The 16,953-nt window shown below is 45.1% G+C and overlaps 1 protein-coding gene across 4 annotated transcripts in view; it reads left to right on the forward strand.

The window, feature by feature from the left end:
- The first annotated feature begins 525 nt into the window (after positions 1-525).
- Positions 526-16,953, forward strand: part of Pcdh19 (protocadherin 19) — a 109,808-nt gene continuing 93,380 nt past the window's right edge. For 2 of the 4 annotated variants that reach the window (XM_027432922.2, XM_027432923.2), the window contains exons 1-2: positions 1,560-4,438; positions 8,112-8,439. In XM_027432922.2, the coding sequence (XP_027288723.1) occupies positions 2,292-4,438; positions 8,112-8,439 (2,475 nt within the window). In that variant the 5' untranslated portion in view covers positions 1,560-2,291. Of the gene's footprint in view, positions 4,439-7,294; positions 7,436-8,111; positions 8,440-16,953 lie in introns of all 4 variants that reach the window. The other 2 variants (XM_027432921.2, XM_027432920.2) reach the window with 2 other exon arrangements.

Genomic DNA, 16,953 nt, shown 5'->3' on the forward strand with positions numbered 1-16,953 from the left:
ATTGCTCTTAGCAAAAGTGAGGACACACTGGCCAAGAGCTTGATGAATGATTATCGCGGGGGTGCTTGCTCCTTTTCCCCCCACTATTGGAGAATAAGAAAAAACAGAAACAGAAATGCAGAATGGTGAGACAAAGGAGAGAGAAACAGAGACAGAGGAAAGGGAATGGTGCATTTAAGATAAGAAGATACATGAGGGAGATTAACAGCAAGAAAATCAAATCCTCATTTTTTTTTTCCCGCAATCTCTGCAAAGAAGAGATGCAAGAGGCGCTGAGTTCCTAGGTGGACTCAGCTTCAATGGCAGCACACCTCAAGTACAGCCCACCCTCCCTTTCGAACTCCCCTTGTCCCGCGCCAGTCGGGCATCCCCCCTCCCCACTCTTGCAAGGGCTCTGCAGGGAAGGGTACTCTACTCGGTCGGGCCGGTGTGTAAGTTTCCGCTTGGCCCCGCCTCCTCTCCCCTCCCCCCTCGCTCCTTGGTCCCGCCCCAAGACCGGAGCCCGCTGGGCGGCGCGCTGATTGGCTAGTGCCTGGCGTAGCCCGACTCGGCAGCTCCGGCTTTCTCTGGCTCTCTTCAGACTCGGTGGCCAGTAGTTTGCGGCAGCGGGAGGAGGAGCAGCAAGAGCAGCTGTAGCCGCCGCGGCTGCCTCAGAGGGGAGACCGACTAGCCGGCGCAGACGGCAGCATCAGCTACCGTTCATCATGCCTGGCTTGCCCGGGGGGCACTGGCATCCCCTTCCCTAGCCCCTCGCGGGCCCGCGGCTATCTCTCTGTCCTCTCCTGCATTCCAGCTGAGCCGATTCATCTGAGATCGCAAACCTTCCTTCCCAATCCCATTTCTTCCTGCTCTTTCCCACTCCGCACTCACACTTCCCATCCACACACTCACTCTTCCTCCCTTTGGCACATCCACGCACAGCCCGACTCAGATAGACAGACCTCCCTAGCGCGCGAGCGCCGGGGAGGGAGGAAGCCCTAAGCAGGGCGGACAGACAGCGCTTCTCCTGGAGGATGGGATTCAGACGCTCCGGCAAGTAAACTTTGGAGGCGACAGAAGCCGTCGACCCTGACAGCTGCCGAGGCAGACCCCGGCGACATGCAACTGAACTAAGGAGGGCTTCCTTCGGCGGCGGCGGCAGCAGCAGCAGCGGAGGCGGCGGCGGCGGCGGCGGCGGCGGCAGCGGCGGCTGCGGTCCTTGGAGCGACACCCCAGCCCAAATCTGGGGAGGCGAGGAAGCCCCGGGTGCCATCAGCTGCAGTCTCTCCTCTCCTGGCCGGTATTGTAGTAGCTTCCCTTTCTCACCTCCCCATTCCCAGTACCCTTCCCCCGGGGCAATTGGAAAGAGCAGGACTTTGATTTTCTTGGACAAATTGCCATCTTTCCATTTCCATAAACTTAAGGCGGAGGCCTGGGCTGCGTAGGTAACTTTGATTTCCCGAGATAGAAACGCCCGCAGCCCCTCAACCGCTCTGTGGGAGGAGCCCTGTGCCCACCTCGGATCCTGGGCAGACGCGCCCCCCCACGCCCTCGGACGCCAACCTCAGCGCTAGCTCCCCTTCCACTGCCCGCCCCGGGACAGCCCTCCAGCTCAGCCAAATCCCCGGGCGCCCAAGGATCTTGCCAGGAACTCAGACTTCTGCCTACGATCCCCCCTTTCCTCCCCAACAGGCCTTGAAGAGGCCAGAGTGGCCCCCCCGGAGCCCGGAGGGCGCGTACTGGGAGGGAGCTCCCTCCGCAGTGAGCTGGGCGCGCTGGGGGGAGGTCCTTGCGCATGCCAGGTGCAAAGACTCGGCGCTCGCCTGCCCCAGTGTCGGTGCGCTGCAGCTGGTCCAGCAGTGCCTGAAAGGCTGCGCTCCCGCTGCCTTAGGCGTCCGCGCCCCAAGTACGGTCCTGACTCTGCAGCTAGTAGCCGTCTGGGGCGTGTAAGCGCCACTCAACCCGCAGCCCTGCGCCGCTGCGGCCAGTCGCGCCCGGCTAACTTTGAAGGGGGAAAACTGAGTAGCCGGGCTGGAGGCAGGGGGCTCGGGGCCGTGCGGCGCTCCCTCGGCCCCTCGGAGCCCCCGGACCCCCCGAAAACCCCCTCCAAGTCCACTGCAACCTCAGCATTGGAGCCCGCGCGGGTTCATCCCGCGCGCCGCCGGGCCGCCCTGGGCGGGACTCCTCCCGCGGCCTCCGGGGCCACGGGGCGCACGCAACAGGCGGCCCGAGACGCCGGGAAGCTGGAGCGCCGGCGGCGTCGGCCTCGGAGGGGTGTGGAGAGGCGAGGCCAGGCAGAGCCCCGCGCAGCCATGGAGTCTCTCCTGCTGCCGGTGCTACTGCTGCTGGCGGTACTGTGGACCCAGGCGGCCGCCCTCATTAACCTTAAATACTCGGTCGAAGAGGAGCAGCGCGCCGGGACAGTGATCGCTAACGTGGCCAAGGACGCCCGGGAGGCGGGCTTCGCGCTGGATCCGAGGCAGGCTTCTGCGTTCCGTGTGGTGTCAAACTCAGCCCCGCACCTGGTAGACATCAACCCCAGCTCAGGTCTGTTGGTCACCAAGCAGAAGATCGACCGAGACCTGCTGTGCCGCCAGAGCCCCAAGTGCATCATCTCGCTAGAGGTCATGTCCAGCTCAATGGAGATCTGTGTGATTAAGGTGGAGATCAAGGACCTGAACGACAATGCTCCCAGTTTCCCGGCCGCACAGATTGAACTGGAGATCTCTGAGGCAGCCAGTCCCGGTACGCGCATCCCACTGGACAGCGCTTATGATCCGGACTCGGGCAGCTTTGGCGTGCAGACCTACGAGCTCACACCCAACGAGCTGTTTGGCCTGGAGATTAAGACGCGGGGTGACGGATCACGCTTTGCTGAACTCGTGGTGGAGAAGAGCCTGGACCGAGAGACACAGTCACACTACAACTTTCGAATCACGGCACTCGACGGAGGTGACCCACCACACTTGGGCACAGTTGGCCTCAGCATCAAGGTGACTGACTCGAATGACAACAACCCGGTGTTTGGAGAGTCCACCTACTCAGTGAGCGTGCCTGAGAATTCGCCTCCCAATACACCCGTCATCCGCCTGAATGCCAGCGATCCAGATGAGGGCACCAACGGCCAGGTGGTCTACTCATTCTACGGCTATGTCAATGACCACACACGTGAACTCTTCCAAATTGACCCACACAGCGGCCTAGTCACTGTCACCGGTGCGCTAGACTATGAAGAGGGCCACGTGTACGAACTGGATGTGCAAGCCAAGGACCTGGGTCCTAACTCTATTCCTGCACATTGCAAAGTCACTGTCAGCGTCCTAGACACTAACGACAACCCGCCAATTATCAACCTACTATCTGTCAATAGCGAGCTTGTGGAGGTGAGCGAGAGCGCCCCCCCGGGCTATGTGATTGCCCTGGTTCGGGTGTCTGATCGAGACTCAGGTCTCAACGGACGTGTGCAGTGCCGCTTGCTGGGCAATGTCCCTTTTCGGCTGCAGGAGTATGAGAGCTTCTCCACTATCCTTGTTGATGGACGGCTGGATCGCGAACAGCATGACCAGTACAATCTGACGATTCAGGCTCGAGACAGCGGTGTGCCAATGCTGCAAAGTGCCAAGTCCTTTACTGTGCGCATCACTGATGAGAATGACAACCACCCACACTTCTCCAAGCCTTACTACCAAGTCATTGTACAGGAGAACAACACTCCTGGCGCCTATCTGCTCTCTGTCTCTGCCCGCGACCCCGACTTGGGTCTCAATGGCAGTGTCTCCTACCAAATTGTGCCATCACAGGTGCGAGACATGCCTGTCTTCACCTATGTCTCCATCAATCCCAACTCTGGTGATATCTATGCGCTACGATCCTTCAACCATGAACAGACCAAGGCATTCGAGTTCAAGGTGCTGGCCAAGGATGGCGGCTTGCCCTCCTTGCAAAGCAACGCCACAGTGAGGGTCATCATCCTCGATGTCAATGACAATACCCCAGTCATCACCGCCCCACCCCTGATCAATGGCACTGCTGAGGTCTATATTCCTCGAAACTCCGGCATAGGCTACTTGGTGACTGTAGTTAAGGCAGATGATTATGATGAGGGTGAAAATGGCCGAGTCACCTATGACATGACAGAAGGTGACCGAGGTTTCTTCGAAATAGACCATGTCAACGGAGAAGTCAGAACCACTCGCACCTTTAATGAGAACTCCAAGGCTTCCTATGAGCTGATAGTGGTGGCCCATGACCATGGCAAGACGTCTCTTTCCGCCTCTGCCCTTGTCCTAATCTACCTGTCCCCGGCTCTTGATGCCCAAGAGTCAATGGGCTCAGTGAACTTATCCCTGATTTTCATTATTGCCCTGGGCTCCATTGCTGGCATCCTCTTTGTCACTATGATATTCGTGGCAATCAAGTGCAAGCGTGACAACAAAGAGATCCGGACCTACAACTGCAGGTAGAGCCACCTTTTCTTTCTTTTCTTCCGTGTTTTGAATGAGTAAGGTGTGTGTATTTGTGTCTGTGTAAAAACCCCAGTGCTTTTGTTTCCAACTTAAATGCATGCAGCATACTCCCAGTGCTTCTTTGTGGAGGGTGAAAAGTTTGTGACAGTCCAAGTTTATCAATTCTTTTGATCTGACAATTTGCTGGAAGACAATCATTTACTGTTTGAATGGATTCTGTCACATAATGATGATGAGCAGAAAAGCAATTATCATTTTAAAATTTGCACAGCTGTCTCCAATGAAGTTAAGGTAGAAAAAAATGAGGTGGAGGGAGGGAGAAACAGGGAGTGAGAGAGGAGGGAGGGAGGGAGGAAGGGAGGGAGAGGGAGGGAGGGAGAGGAGGGAGCTGAAGAGAGACAGATTTTCATATTTTTAGCAAAAGTTCTATGTATCACTATCTGAGGGCTTGGTTTTCCTGGATCAGTGTTTTGCAGACAAGAACTGAAGGGAGATGGAGTACTGACAACTGCCTTGTCCTGCTGTAGGGTTATACTCAAGAGAGAGCTAGGGAGTGAGAGCTTATGATGGGAAACAGAGTAGGAGGAAGAGAGAAAGCAGTGTGTGGGGAAGCAGGTCATTAGTGGTTTTCAGTGTGTTCTTGGCTTGTTTTGTATCTAGTCCCCAGACATCTGGCTATACAAAGTGAAATTCTATCAGACATCTGTATGTTTCCAAATATCTGCTTGGTTTGTGTGTGAAGTCCAAATATCCCAATGAGAGACAAGACTTTGCATCCAGATGTTTCTTTAAAAATACCAATCTTCTGTAGTTGGCTATACTTTCCTCTAATGTGGGACTGTGTTGTGGCATTAAGATCTGGTCCCTACCAGTGGATGTCACTATGGGCTATTGTGTTACAGTTTCTCTGAAGTCTGTGTAGGATGTGTGTGGGGGTGGGGAAACAAGAGGAGAGGAAAAAGAACAGAGGAGAGAAATGTGGAGACTTGAATGGCATGTAGTGTAATATTTTTTTTAAGTCTTGATTAGAGGTTCTTGTTGAAGAGTTCTTGCAATTTGATAGAAGAAATAAGTCTAAGAATTTCTAGAATCCTATTTTGGATAATGTATATTATTTTTTCCAGCAGTGTCTCATCGAAACAGTTGAAAAAAGTTATTTTTATTTTCTTTATTTTGCTGAAAATGAATGGTGCTGCTATTTCCAGCCAAGGTGTGTGTGCTTGTGTGTGCTTTTAACACACCTACACATCCACTGTATCTTGTGCCATCTGTGCTTGCATGTTAATCAGTCAAAATATGTTCTTGTAGGTCCGATTTGTATCTGACACCATCTGAAATACACACTTCTGTGAATCAGAGCTCCCTGAATATGTAACAGCCATGCAATTATTGTTTCCCTTTTACTATTCTCTGCATTACACAAGTTAGTAGACAAATGCTAACCACACATGAATATCAATCAGGTGCCATAAAAGAGCAGCTGCAATGCCTCATAAATGCTTTAATCCTGTTACCAGTGAAATGGCCGTGACTTTTCTTTCCTTCAGTACCAAGTCACTTCAGATGGGAGAAATGGAAATTAATATTGCTCTTACCTTTGAAACCTGTGACTGCTATGGCGATTTTTATAGGAGAAAAAATGCAGGGTCAATAAAATTTTATTTATATGAACATAATGATAAAGGGGACTCTTTTTAAACCATTTTCTCAGCATAAAGTAAATGCATAAGACCCTTCCCATGATGAAAAAGAAATCAGCCTGAAATAAAGATATTGAAGGCTTTGCCACTTCTTGGTGATATATGACCAGAAGTAAGAGCTCTTTCTGAGAGCTTGCCAGGGAGATCATTAAACAGGGAAGAGAGTATTTGAATTGGGGGGAAAAGTGCAAATCTCAGTGCTCTCCAACTTCACCCAAATGTGGATTTTGTAAAGCACTCTTCATTGCTATGGCTTGTGATTAATGAAGTACAGTTTAATTAAATAATTGGTCAATACAGAATGGGCTGTGCAATGAATGCCTCAGCTGAATAATTGGATGGGGCATTGCCAAACTTACCAATCATGGGTAAACAAAATGATTAGAACTTCCCATTGATTCAGTAAACAGATTAGAAAAGAAATGTAACACTAGTCCTGAGATTTGGGGGATTTTATCTGTTCTTCAGCCTCCGTGTCATCAATTTGCCATCATTTCAAGTCAGACTGGGCAGAGAGCAAAAGGGTGAGATGAAATAAATTGCTTAGCCCTAGGTAGATCCCAGGGATAGAGTAATAATTTGCCCTTGTAGATATGGGTAGATATGCAAACACCCCCACTGCTGAGACTTCTTAGAATCCTGAAGTTCAGGAGCCTGTCTGTCTATGTGATTAACCAGGGGTTCCCAGTTCTTTGCTTCTATAGCAGGACCTCTTCCTGAAATGCATTCATTTATGAGACTTGTGAGATGATCTGCAGTTGCTGCTTGAATTGGGCTTCCTTTTTTGTATTCTGACAATTAGCTTTGTTGAGTGAGAATGCAGACACACTCTTTCCCTTGTAAAGTCCAGCCTGTATTATTTATTAACCTTATTGTTTTGCTGATTATTGCTTAGAGATTGAATTCTCAAACAATAAGCTGAATTCATTATGTGCAAAGTAATACATGACATTGAGAATCTGGCTACATTTTAATGTATTTCTTTTGACAAGTCTCTTAATACTTGGTGTCTTTGGTGCACGTTCCTAGGTCTGTGTCAGTGTTAATTAAATTGAGCTTTTTATGTTCCAGTTGCAGCACAGCTGCTTTTGTAGGTACACCTGAATGGAGAAGGATGCTGAATGCACTAACCTTTAAATTCCTTTGCAGTAATTGTTTAACCATCACTTGTCTCCTCGGCTGTTTTATAAAAGGACAAAACAGCAAGTGTCTGCATTGCATCTCGGTTTCTCCCATTAGCGAGGAGCAAGACAAAAAGGCAGAGGAGAAAGTGAGCCTAAGGGGAAAGAGGTAAAAAGGCATTTCCCCTCATTCAAATGGGTTTGGCTATCAGATTTCTCTAGGAGAGTAGGGGGAAGGGTGGAAAGTAGAAGGGAGCTGGGCTAAGGCAGGGAGGAGGGTGTGGATGAGCACAGCTAGGAACTGTTGGAGGACTGGGTCTGAGCCTCTACCCTAGTCTAAAAGTGATCAGTTTAATCACGGATGAATCTAATCCATGGTGTTTGCCACACTACAAACTCCTGGAGGCAATGGCTAGGGCTTTTCTTACTTCCCTCTATTTCCTTTTATGCTAAATTGGCACTTACTTTTTACTTCACCCAAGACATCCTTTGGGTTCCAGGGAAGCTTCAGATTTGAGCATTTTCATGCTCTCTCCCATAGGCTCAACTTTCCCCATCCTCCACCCCTGCTCTCTGGCCACTCACAATGAAAAATTACTAATCTACAATATGAAAATTTCTTTGGAGGGGTTGGTGGGAGGTTAGTATGTTTAATATGAAGACTTCATGGCCCTCAGCTTGTTTTTGCATGCAAAAAGCACAGGGAGAAACCCGATGATGTAATGCACCAGAATAAGGAGCTGGAGCAGAGATGGGGTGCAACCCTCTGGGGTGCTGAATGTTTATTCATCAGTGTGTGGTCTGGGAAGGTGTTATCTATTCCTACTGCCTTTTCTGTCACATAGAATTGCTGAGTACTCCTATGGGCATCAAAAGAAATCAAGTAAGAAGAAAAAAATTAGTAAGAATGACATCCGCCTTGTACCTCGGGACGTGGAGGAGACAGACAAGATGAATGTTGTCAGTTGCTCCTCCCTTACTTCGTCCCTCAACTATTTCGACTACCACCAACAAACACTGCCCCTGGGCTGCCGACGCTCTGAGAGCACTTTCTTGAATGTGGAGAACCAGAATACCCGCAACACCACTGCCAACCACATCTACCATCACTCCTTCAACAGCCAGGGCCCCCAGCAGCCAGATCTGATCATCAATGGTGTGCCCCTGCCTGAGGTGAGTGTGGCTAAGTGGTTTTGTGAGGTCTTCCAAGATTTCCTTCTGAAGCAGCTTGCTATACACCATGGGCCATTTTGGAGGCACAGTCCTAGTCTAAGCCCATTTACATATTCAGTATTTGCTAATAGTGCCTTTTGGGATAAAGAGTGATCTAACATAGAGGGCTTTTGTGTTAGGGGTGGTGTTGGGAGTCTGAACTCAAACGATCTGAATCTTGACATAGCTTCATAATGTCCCAGCATAGTAAAAGATTGCTCCACTTGTTGCAGATATGCATGTTCAAAAGCCAGTGGTACCAGCTTGGAGACTTAAGCAGTTTTGTGTTACCAATCAGGGTTGAAATTGAGTGAAGCCTGGTAATGCTTCTACTCCAGTTTCCTCTCCTGGTTCAGAATCCTAAAGCCACTTCCCACTTTGCTGTTTTCTTTTCATACTACTGTTCTCTACCATCTTGCTGAGGCTATGGTTAAAAGGATGCAAGCAATAAAATTTAAAAGGCACATTGCTGTTTCCCTAGCAGGCCTAGTAATGACGTTTGATGGTTGAGGATGTTGAAACTGTCACTAATATGAATATTGCATGAAGTAGCCATGAATTTGAATCAACTGTTCCTCTTCAGTTTGTGTGTTTTCAAGGAGAAATTAAAAAAAAACAAATTTTGGTGAAATGTTTGTTGGTTATTGAAATATTTGGTGACAGTAGGGTGATAATGCCAGTGATGGTGAAAGGGGCATGAGGGGGGTGAATGAGTAGAAGACTAAAAACAAGTCCTTAAGTGGGTTTCATTTTTGGTGAATTGCTTAATACCCCCTCACCCCCCAATTTGGATAGAAATTTGCTACACTGGGAGATTTGCTCTCTTTTTGGTCATACAAAAGCTATTTTGTAGATTTCAAGTGCACTTCCACAGTTTTTCAGTGTACCTTTACAAACATCATCTCATTAGAAACTTACAATCAGGTATCTTGGTAGATTTCTCTTTGGTGGAAGATGAAACAAAGGTTGAGAGATGCTGAGGAACTTGTTCAGACTCAGAGAGGTAACACAAAGGGAGGAGTAGATCACCTGGCCCTGTACTTCTTAGTGTTTGAGTGGTACTTCCTGCGTTTAGTAACAATTCACACTGACATACCTAGGCAATCATGTGAACATAAAATGGACATTTTTTGTATCAGTTTTGTATGGCAAAGGGCATGTAGGAGCATTTACATTGTTGCATTGTGTCTCTTACTTCCTGGAAAATAATTCCTACCAGAATTAATAGCACGGAAAAGCAGTATTTTTAATGAGCAACTCATAACATTCTGCTGTCAACAAAAGCACCAGCATTCTAAGTATCTAACTCCATAAAGAGTTATTGAAAGTCTAGTATTATGTTGTGTAAACTTACTTCTAAGTATTATTGATACTTAATACTACTAGAGCCTCAACCATTAACTACTTGGAGAGATACTGTGAACCACTAACAGTTCAGCCACAGAGATCGAGAGGTAAGGGTTTGTAGTGGAATCAAATAGACCATGATTTTGAATCTATCTAGGAGTCGTCTTCTTCTATGGAACCTCTCTGAGTCTGTTTCCTCATCTACAAAAGTGGGCACATTTATTATTGAAAGTTTTTCCAAGGAAAAATAAAACATTCTGAATTCTAAAGAGTGTATATAATTCATAGGTGTGTCTAAAAAGGTGGAATTTATTTTTTTACTTGAAAATTGGAGAATCGCCATTGGCAATGGGCTACTCACATGAGTATGTCTCTCCAGGTTCTTATATCCAAATAGGAATTTAGGCTGGCTCTCTGTAGATAATACATACAAGGTGGTTTAGCCAGACCATTGATTCATAGTGATCATTGAACAATGAAGATGAGAAGTGCTACTGTTGTGTATTCCACTGCTGGTTTGCTATTGCTTCGGGAAAGGGACAAAAAAGCATTGAATCTTGAAAATTTAGTGATCATTTTACAATCAATTCAAGTTCCTAAGATATCATGATATCTATTGAATATGTAGAGGAAGCAGGAGATAGTCACTATAATTTCTTGGTTCACCTTCATCTTGGTGTCCTTTTACAGTTTCTTCTAAGGGCAGGATAAAACAAAGCATTTCAGAAAGCTAGATTCTCAGTTCTGATGCTTTCCCCGACCTTCAAAGCCAGATATCCCCTTTTTCCAACAAAATTGCACATATCTGGTGTGTAGTGTTAGGTCGAGGTTATATGTGTATTTCCAGTACATAGTTCTGGAGAGTTCATAGCCAAGCATTCACCAAGATATTTAACATGTATCTATCATGAAGTTTTGAATAGGGAAAACGACACTTCTTTTCTTTCAACTAGAGGCTGTTGAACATTGACAGGAAGAACGGGAATGATTGATGCATTTGTTCAACTGGTAATTGGTGTGTGTGTGTGTGTGTGTGTGTGTGTGTGTGTGTGTGTGTTCCTTTTAAGGTACTGCTGTAAGGTCTGTAGTTCCAGAGACAAAATAAAACAAAAACAACAATGAATGCAATGAATGCACATTCTAACAAGACAAGCATGTAAACAGGTAGTTTGCAATATGGGATGTTAAATGTTACTATATTGTGCAGTGGGATTTCTAAAACAATAATCTTCTGATGTATGTCCTACCTTTATACTTTGCTTATTAATTAATTAATCCATCCAAGAAACAATTCATTTATGAAGCAATTATAGTACTGAATGATATGTGCTATGATGTAGTAAGTAGATGATTTTCAAGTCATGACATTAAAAAGTATTCTTTATGTTATTTTATGAGACCATTTTTTGTTTGTTCCTTAACTCAAGTAACTAGTATTTATTGCATGGTTAGACTGTGCCAAATAATGTATCTGCTCTTTGCTAGTGATGCAAAGATAAAAATTTGATCTTTGACATTAGATAGCTTAAGAGAAACAGAAATTAATAATACAGTTCAAATTCTGGATGATGTCCCTTTCCTAAGCATATGTGACATTCTTACTCTTCAGATTGGGACCAATGGCCACTGTGTATTAGATTCGTATGCTGTGTTATCATTTTGACATACACTTCCTTTATTATTTGTATGGTTATAGGGCTTATTTGAAATAGTAATTAGACAAGTGAGTAGACTCAGAACTACCGTGCTTGCTCCTTGCTGCTTCCACTCCACTGAACTTTGACATGGATCTCCAATGCATTAAATCAAATCACTAAGAGTTTTTTTTTTCTTGTAATGCTCAGTGACCCTAGCTATGTAGCAGGTAGCTTGGAGATCCAAATAAGTAAGAAGAAAGGCATGTCTGCCCTCAGAGTGTTCACAATTTAGCTGGGGAGCCAAGATTACTGAAAGGATTCAATGGCCAAGCAAGCAACACGAAGATAGCTTTTGACCACCTGTTCTTTTGTAGGCTTCTTAGTACTTCTCCTTCCAAAGCAAGCCTTACTGTTTTATGTCAATTTGCTGCTGAGCTATCTAGGCTTGGTGCTGATTGAAGAATTGGGGGGTGGGGCTCAAATCAAGAGCTATGTGCATGTTAGCCAGGTGCTCTACCACTAATTAGCCTTAGCCCTGAGGGTGACCTTTTCATCCATAAACCTAGTTACCTTTGAACATTGTTAGGTCAATCAACATGGGAACATGATTTTGAATGTAGTTAGGCAGGTTAGGTAAAGGGAGTGGAGCACTGGTCTAGAGAATTGGAACTTAGCCTCTTGTACTGCATAGACAGCCTTCTATTGAACTGGATATGAACATTTTCCTGTCCTCTGCTGTTGCTTGGCATGCCGGGTATGGCAATTTTGTGGTTTTGTATGCAAATATGAAGAGGTAAAGTAGAAGGTGTCTTTGTTGTTTGCAGAAGGCTTTTTTTTTTAAAAAAAGAATAAGTGATGCTGTGTACCTTTCAACTATTTTAACTTGGAAGGTGAGATTCACATTCCTTGGCATCCTAGTTTATTTAGTTTATAGACTTTATGTGAGAATGAGGTGTGAGTGTGTGTGTGTGTGTGTGTGTGTGTGTGTGTGTGTGTGTGTGTGTGTGTGTAGAAGATGGAAGAAAAAAGAAAGGTTAAAAAAGAAGAAGAAATATATTAGGAAGATATTACATTTGCTAGTTTGTTAATATTTTTCTGAAAATATCTTAATTTGTTCTGTGAATCCTCAGTGCCATGTTTTTTTCTTCCTCTGATATTATGTGAATGGAAGCATGAATAGTGAGTGAGTGCTTCTGGGTTCTAGAAAACATTATTCCTTTGCACATTGGCATTCTTGTATTGCCCTTTCGGTGAGTAGGGGCTTACCAAATGTTTTCCCTAGGAAGAATGGTGATTTGGGTAGAGTCTGTCTCTTTTTACTTTCAGGATGGGTGAAGTGGTTCAAATACATCTAACCTTTGTGAGACTTTTTAAAATTTTAGTTTCTGGTCCCAAACGATTTGTAGTCTGCATGATGGATAGTATACAGGAACTTCCAAAATTTCTGTATAGATGCAGGGGAATTCTGTTTTGATATATCCTCAATCTTGAATTTTTCTCCTCGTGTTTTCTGTTGAAACTATTTGCTGACAAAATGTAGCATCTTTGGTGTGAAACATCCAAATTTGTGGGTGCGTGTGTGTCTTTGCTTCATGCCAGTGGTTTGTGCAACAGTTTTATTTGTAGTGACGTAGCAGCAGAAGAAGGTGCAGAACAAGCATATGTATGACAGGCAGGAATGAATGTTTCCAGTTACTCTGCAAAAATGTTTGAGTGTGTGGCTATATTATGGAAAATAAATCATCATGTAGGCCTTGAAGAAAAAATTTAAACAATGAAAGAAATAACTCAGCATGCTTTGTTCATTAAAACAAAGAAGTTAGGGATTTGCCATGAGTTGAGAAAAATTTTGGGTTATGGATAACCATGAGCCAATCAGACAGACAACAGAACCAGAAAATCGATAGAAACCTTTAACTATGGTGAAGCTAGTTTGGATAGTATGGAAACCACACAGTATCACTTGCAGTTAAAGCAAACCAACAGACCTTTCTTCCAATGAGATTAGTGGTTTTTTTTTTTTATGTTTTCTTGGACTCATTGATGTCAAAGGCCAACAGAGATCCTGAGGCTACAGGATGAAGCAGTGGAAAACAATGCATCCCCACAATGCCTTTGGCTTTCTTCAAAACTCAAGGGTTCTACTTCTACTGGTGGATATTGCAGACAAGGGCCACCCATTGTCTGCAGTATGTTTACTGGCCTGTTTCACATCTAGCCTAGGCAGTGTGTTTCCCAGCGGGCATCAGCCAGCAAGATGTGTTCCAGAATAAACTGTTCCTCTGTCGTCTCCACGCAACTGCTGCAGAACTGAGTTAGTTTACATTAGTATTTGCTAATTTATTATTATCATTCCTTATTGGCAATTAACTGGTTACCTGAGAGATCTTCTCTCTCCCTGTACACCTTCACTGAAGTTGAGCTTAGCCAGAGTGCCTGCTAATGATCCTGAGATTTTTCTCCCAAGAGGTCTGGAGGCAGGACATTTTCCAGAGAAAGCTCTGGGGCTTTGGAATTCCTCTTATCATGGGACCATTGTGGTCCAACCTGCTTTTCCTCTGCTAGTCAGACTTACAAAGTGAAAGGGCTGTCCCATTTCCTCCCTCAACTCACCCTGATTTATGGTTGAGTCCATATACTGTGCCCAGGTGTTGAAACTTGGCAAGTAGGAGATAGCTTACCAGGAGTTAGAGGAATGAAAAAAAGATGGAGTTACCTCTTGGCAAAAGACTCCTAGAGTCTTTCATTTATGGTGCAGCAGTAGATCTGAGGTACCTGCTTGAACTTTCAGATCCTGACCCCTCTACTTTTGAGTCTTAGCTTCCACGGCTTGGCGGGGGCAAGCTTGGTTGGATATTGTCTCAGATGTGGATAAATAAAGGCATCTGTCTAAGAGTGCTGTGTCTGAGAGGTGGAAGCTGGTGCTGGAGCAGCCTTTCCCCCCATGGAGAAAAGGCTGGATATCTTGATGTGTGACTGGCCTTTAATGTGTGCTTCATTTACTTCAAACAATTGAGAGGTTTGAAGTGAAAGTCCCAGAGGGTCGGTTGTTTGCAGAGGGAAATGCTCTTCAAGTTTCATTTCCTGTTGAGTATGAGGAGTGATTTTGGTTCAGACTGCTTAGTGGGGTCACCCGCTTCCAGTGTGCTCATGCCTTGCCTCCCTGTGTCCCCCAGAGAAATGATGAGCAACAGTCTTGTCACTGGTGAGAAGGCTTTGTCAGCTCCAGGAGCTTGGGTTCCCATGAAGAAGCCTTTTTGGCTCTCGTTTAGTGTTTTGCTTAAAATTTTGGCTGCAGCCACAAAGCTCCATAGAATTCCTGGAATAGTTGTCAAAAGGGACTGACTCTCTGGTCAAGAAAATGCGGTTACAGAAAAGGCAAATGTCGTGGGCTTGGTGGCACAGCTGTGTCCTCACAGTTCCAGGGAGCCTGAGACAGGAAAGTCTCAAGATATGCCTGGCCTACTGAGTGAATTCAAGACCACACTAATCAACTCACTGATTGAATCCTCATCTCAAAATAAAAAGTAAAACAAAGGGGCTGAGACAATATTTCAGAGACCCTGGCTTCAATGCCTAGTACTTCCCAACCCAAAGCAAATGACTTGCTCAGGAGCATATATTTGTGGCCAAACTAGACCGCAGGTAATTTGACAGTAGCTCCTCAGCTTCCAAGAGCTTTGTCATTCAGAACAGAAAACCAACTGTCCTCTCTGGAGGATCTGGAGATAAACCGCTGTCGGTAGGTGTGTTCCTGAAAAGCTGACAGTCAAGGAGTGTTTGTTTTGCAAATTAGACCTTTTGTTATCTAACCAGGGTGGCCTTCTGTATTTAAAGAAACCTATGGTGGGATTCCTTCTTAAGGAAAGGATCCTACTGTAATATGAATGATCAGCTCTGAAATGATTTCCTTTGTCTGGAGTTTTACTTATTTTGTTTGCTTAAAATGGGGCTCAGTAACTGTGACAAGATTTACATAAGTGTTGAAAGCTGGGCCAAATTCCTTATTCCCATGGAAGGTAACTGACACCTGAGTTCTCATGGGTTAGCTCATGGTTGGATTTTGCTTACTTAAAAATGCAATTATGTAATAGTTAAAGTATATAGAATCCAGACCAGACAGATACATGCCCCGTAGGTTTAACAAATATTTATATTTATTTGTTATAGATTAAAAAATTGAAATAAAATGTATAGCTTCCCCAGTTTATTCCAGTTGTACCCTTCCAACTACACTCTTCCTAAGCCTGTGTGCTCCTTGAACTCAGCATTAGTGGATTAGCACCAAGGTTTCTTACTGTCAGATGCTTAAGCACTGTCTTCATGTGCATAGTCTTCTGATGCTCCATTAAGCCTCTGAGTGCCAGGGTGGCCAGTTTTCAGCTTCTCCCACTGGGCCCCATCTGGCCGTTGTTCTGTGGCAAGCTGCTCTCCTTCAGCATCACCGGGAACTTGCCTTGGCGGCCTCAGCTTTCTAGACTGTTTGCTCCTGAATTTGATTTCCAAAGCATGAAGGGCACCTCTTCTTATATTGCATTTTGTTCTTCTGAACAAAATGGATTCCTTTAGTAAGCTGGCAAGGGGAGAAGTTTCATAGAAGAGTTAGTTCCGTGTGTGTGTGTGTGTGTGTGTGTGTGTGTGTGTGTGTGTGTGTGTGTGTGTGTGTAGAACAAATATTGCTTCTCTCTGCCTTTATGGTAAGTTTTTGTGGCCTAGGCTGATTATAGACACATCTATCACATCTCTGACATCAGAGCCATCTTCTCCACTCTCTTATCCTCTGCTAGTTGCCTATATGACAAAGACAATGCTACCATCTGAAAATAAGGCCAAGGATAGACCTTTCTGGAATGACTTTTAATTCAGAATTCTGAGTTAGATGTTGACAGATAATCACTGCTACACGTGAAGCTCAGAGGCTTAAGTATATCCTAGAGTGAATATGCATATTTCTTTGAATTTTTTTCCTGAGGACTATTTATTTTTTGTTTTGTCTGTTTTGAGTTTGTCTTTATTTAAAACCCTCCTCTTTTTCATTAATTCTCAAGGTTTGATTTGAAGAAGTCTGACTGGTTTAGACTGTCAAAACATATACGTATTTTGCTATAAAATCATTTCTGATGAGGATTCATGAGTAGGGAGACTACCTATGGTTAGAGGCATTGGTTCAACCCTTGAGCAATTTTTGAATAACTAGAAATTTCTGTATTATAACTGTAGTATTTGAAATTTGACACCTGTGAAGGGGATGTTTGCATTTGGCTACAGGTAATGCTTATTGACTTATTGGAAGACAGCTCCTCTTCTGTCTTACCAGTCACAGAGATAGTGGTGAAGACATGGACACACTGTACTCATATGACTGGCATTGACAGTGATTTTGCTATACCGATCACTTCTTCAGTTAGTGCTTTTCTATTTTCTCAAGTATAGATATTCAAGTGACAGAGTATGCTGATGGTCACATTTGTTCCTAAGAGCTTAGGAAAGA

This window comes from Cricetulus griseus, chromosome X (assembly GCF_003668045.3).
Source record: "Cricetulus griseus strain 17A/GY chromosome X, alternate assembly CriGri-PICRH-1.0, whole genome shotgun sequence".
In the NCBI taxonomy this organism is placed as follows: Eukaryota; Metazoa; Chordata; class Mammalia; order Rodentia; family Cricetidae; genus Cricetulus; species Cricetulus griseus.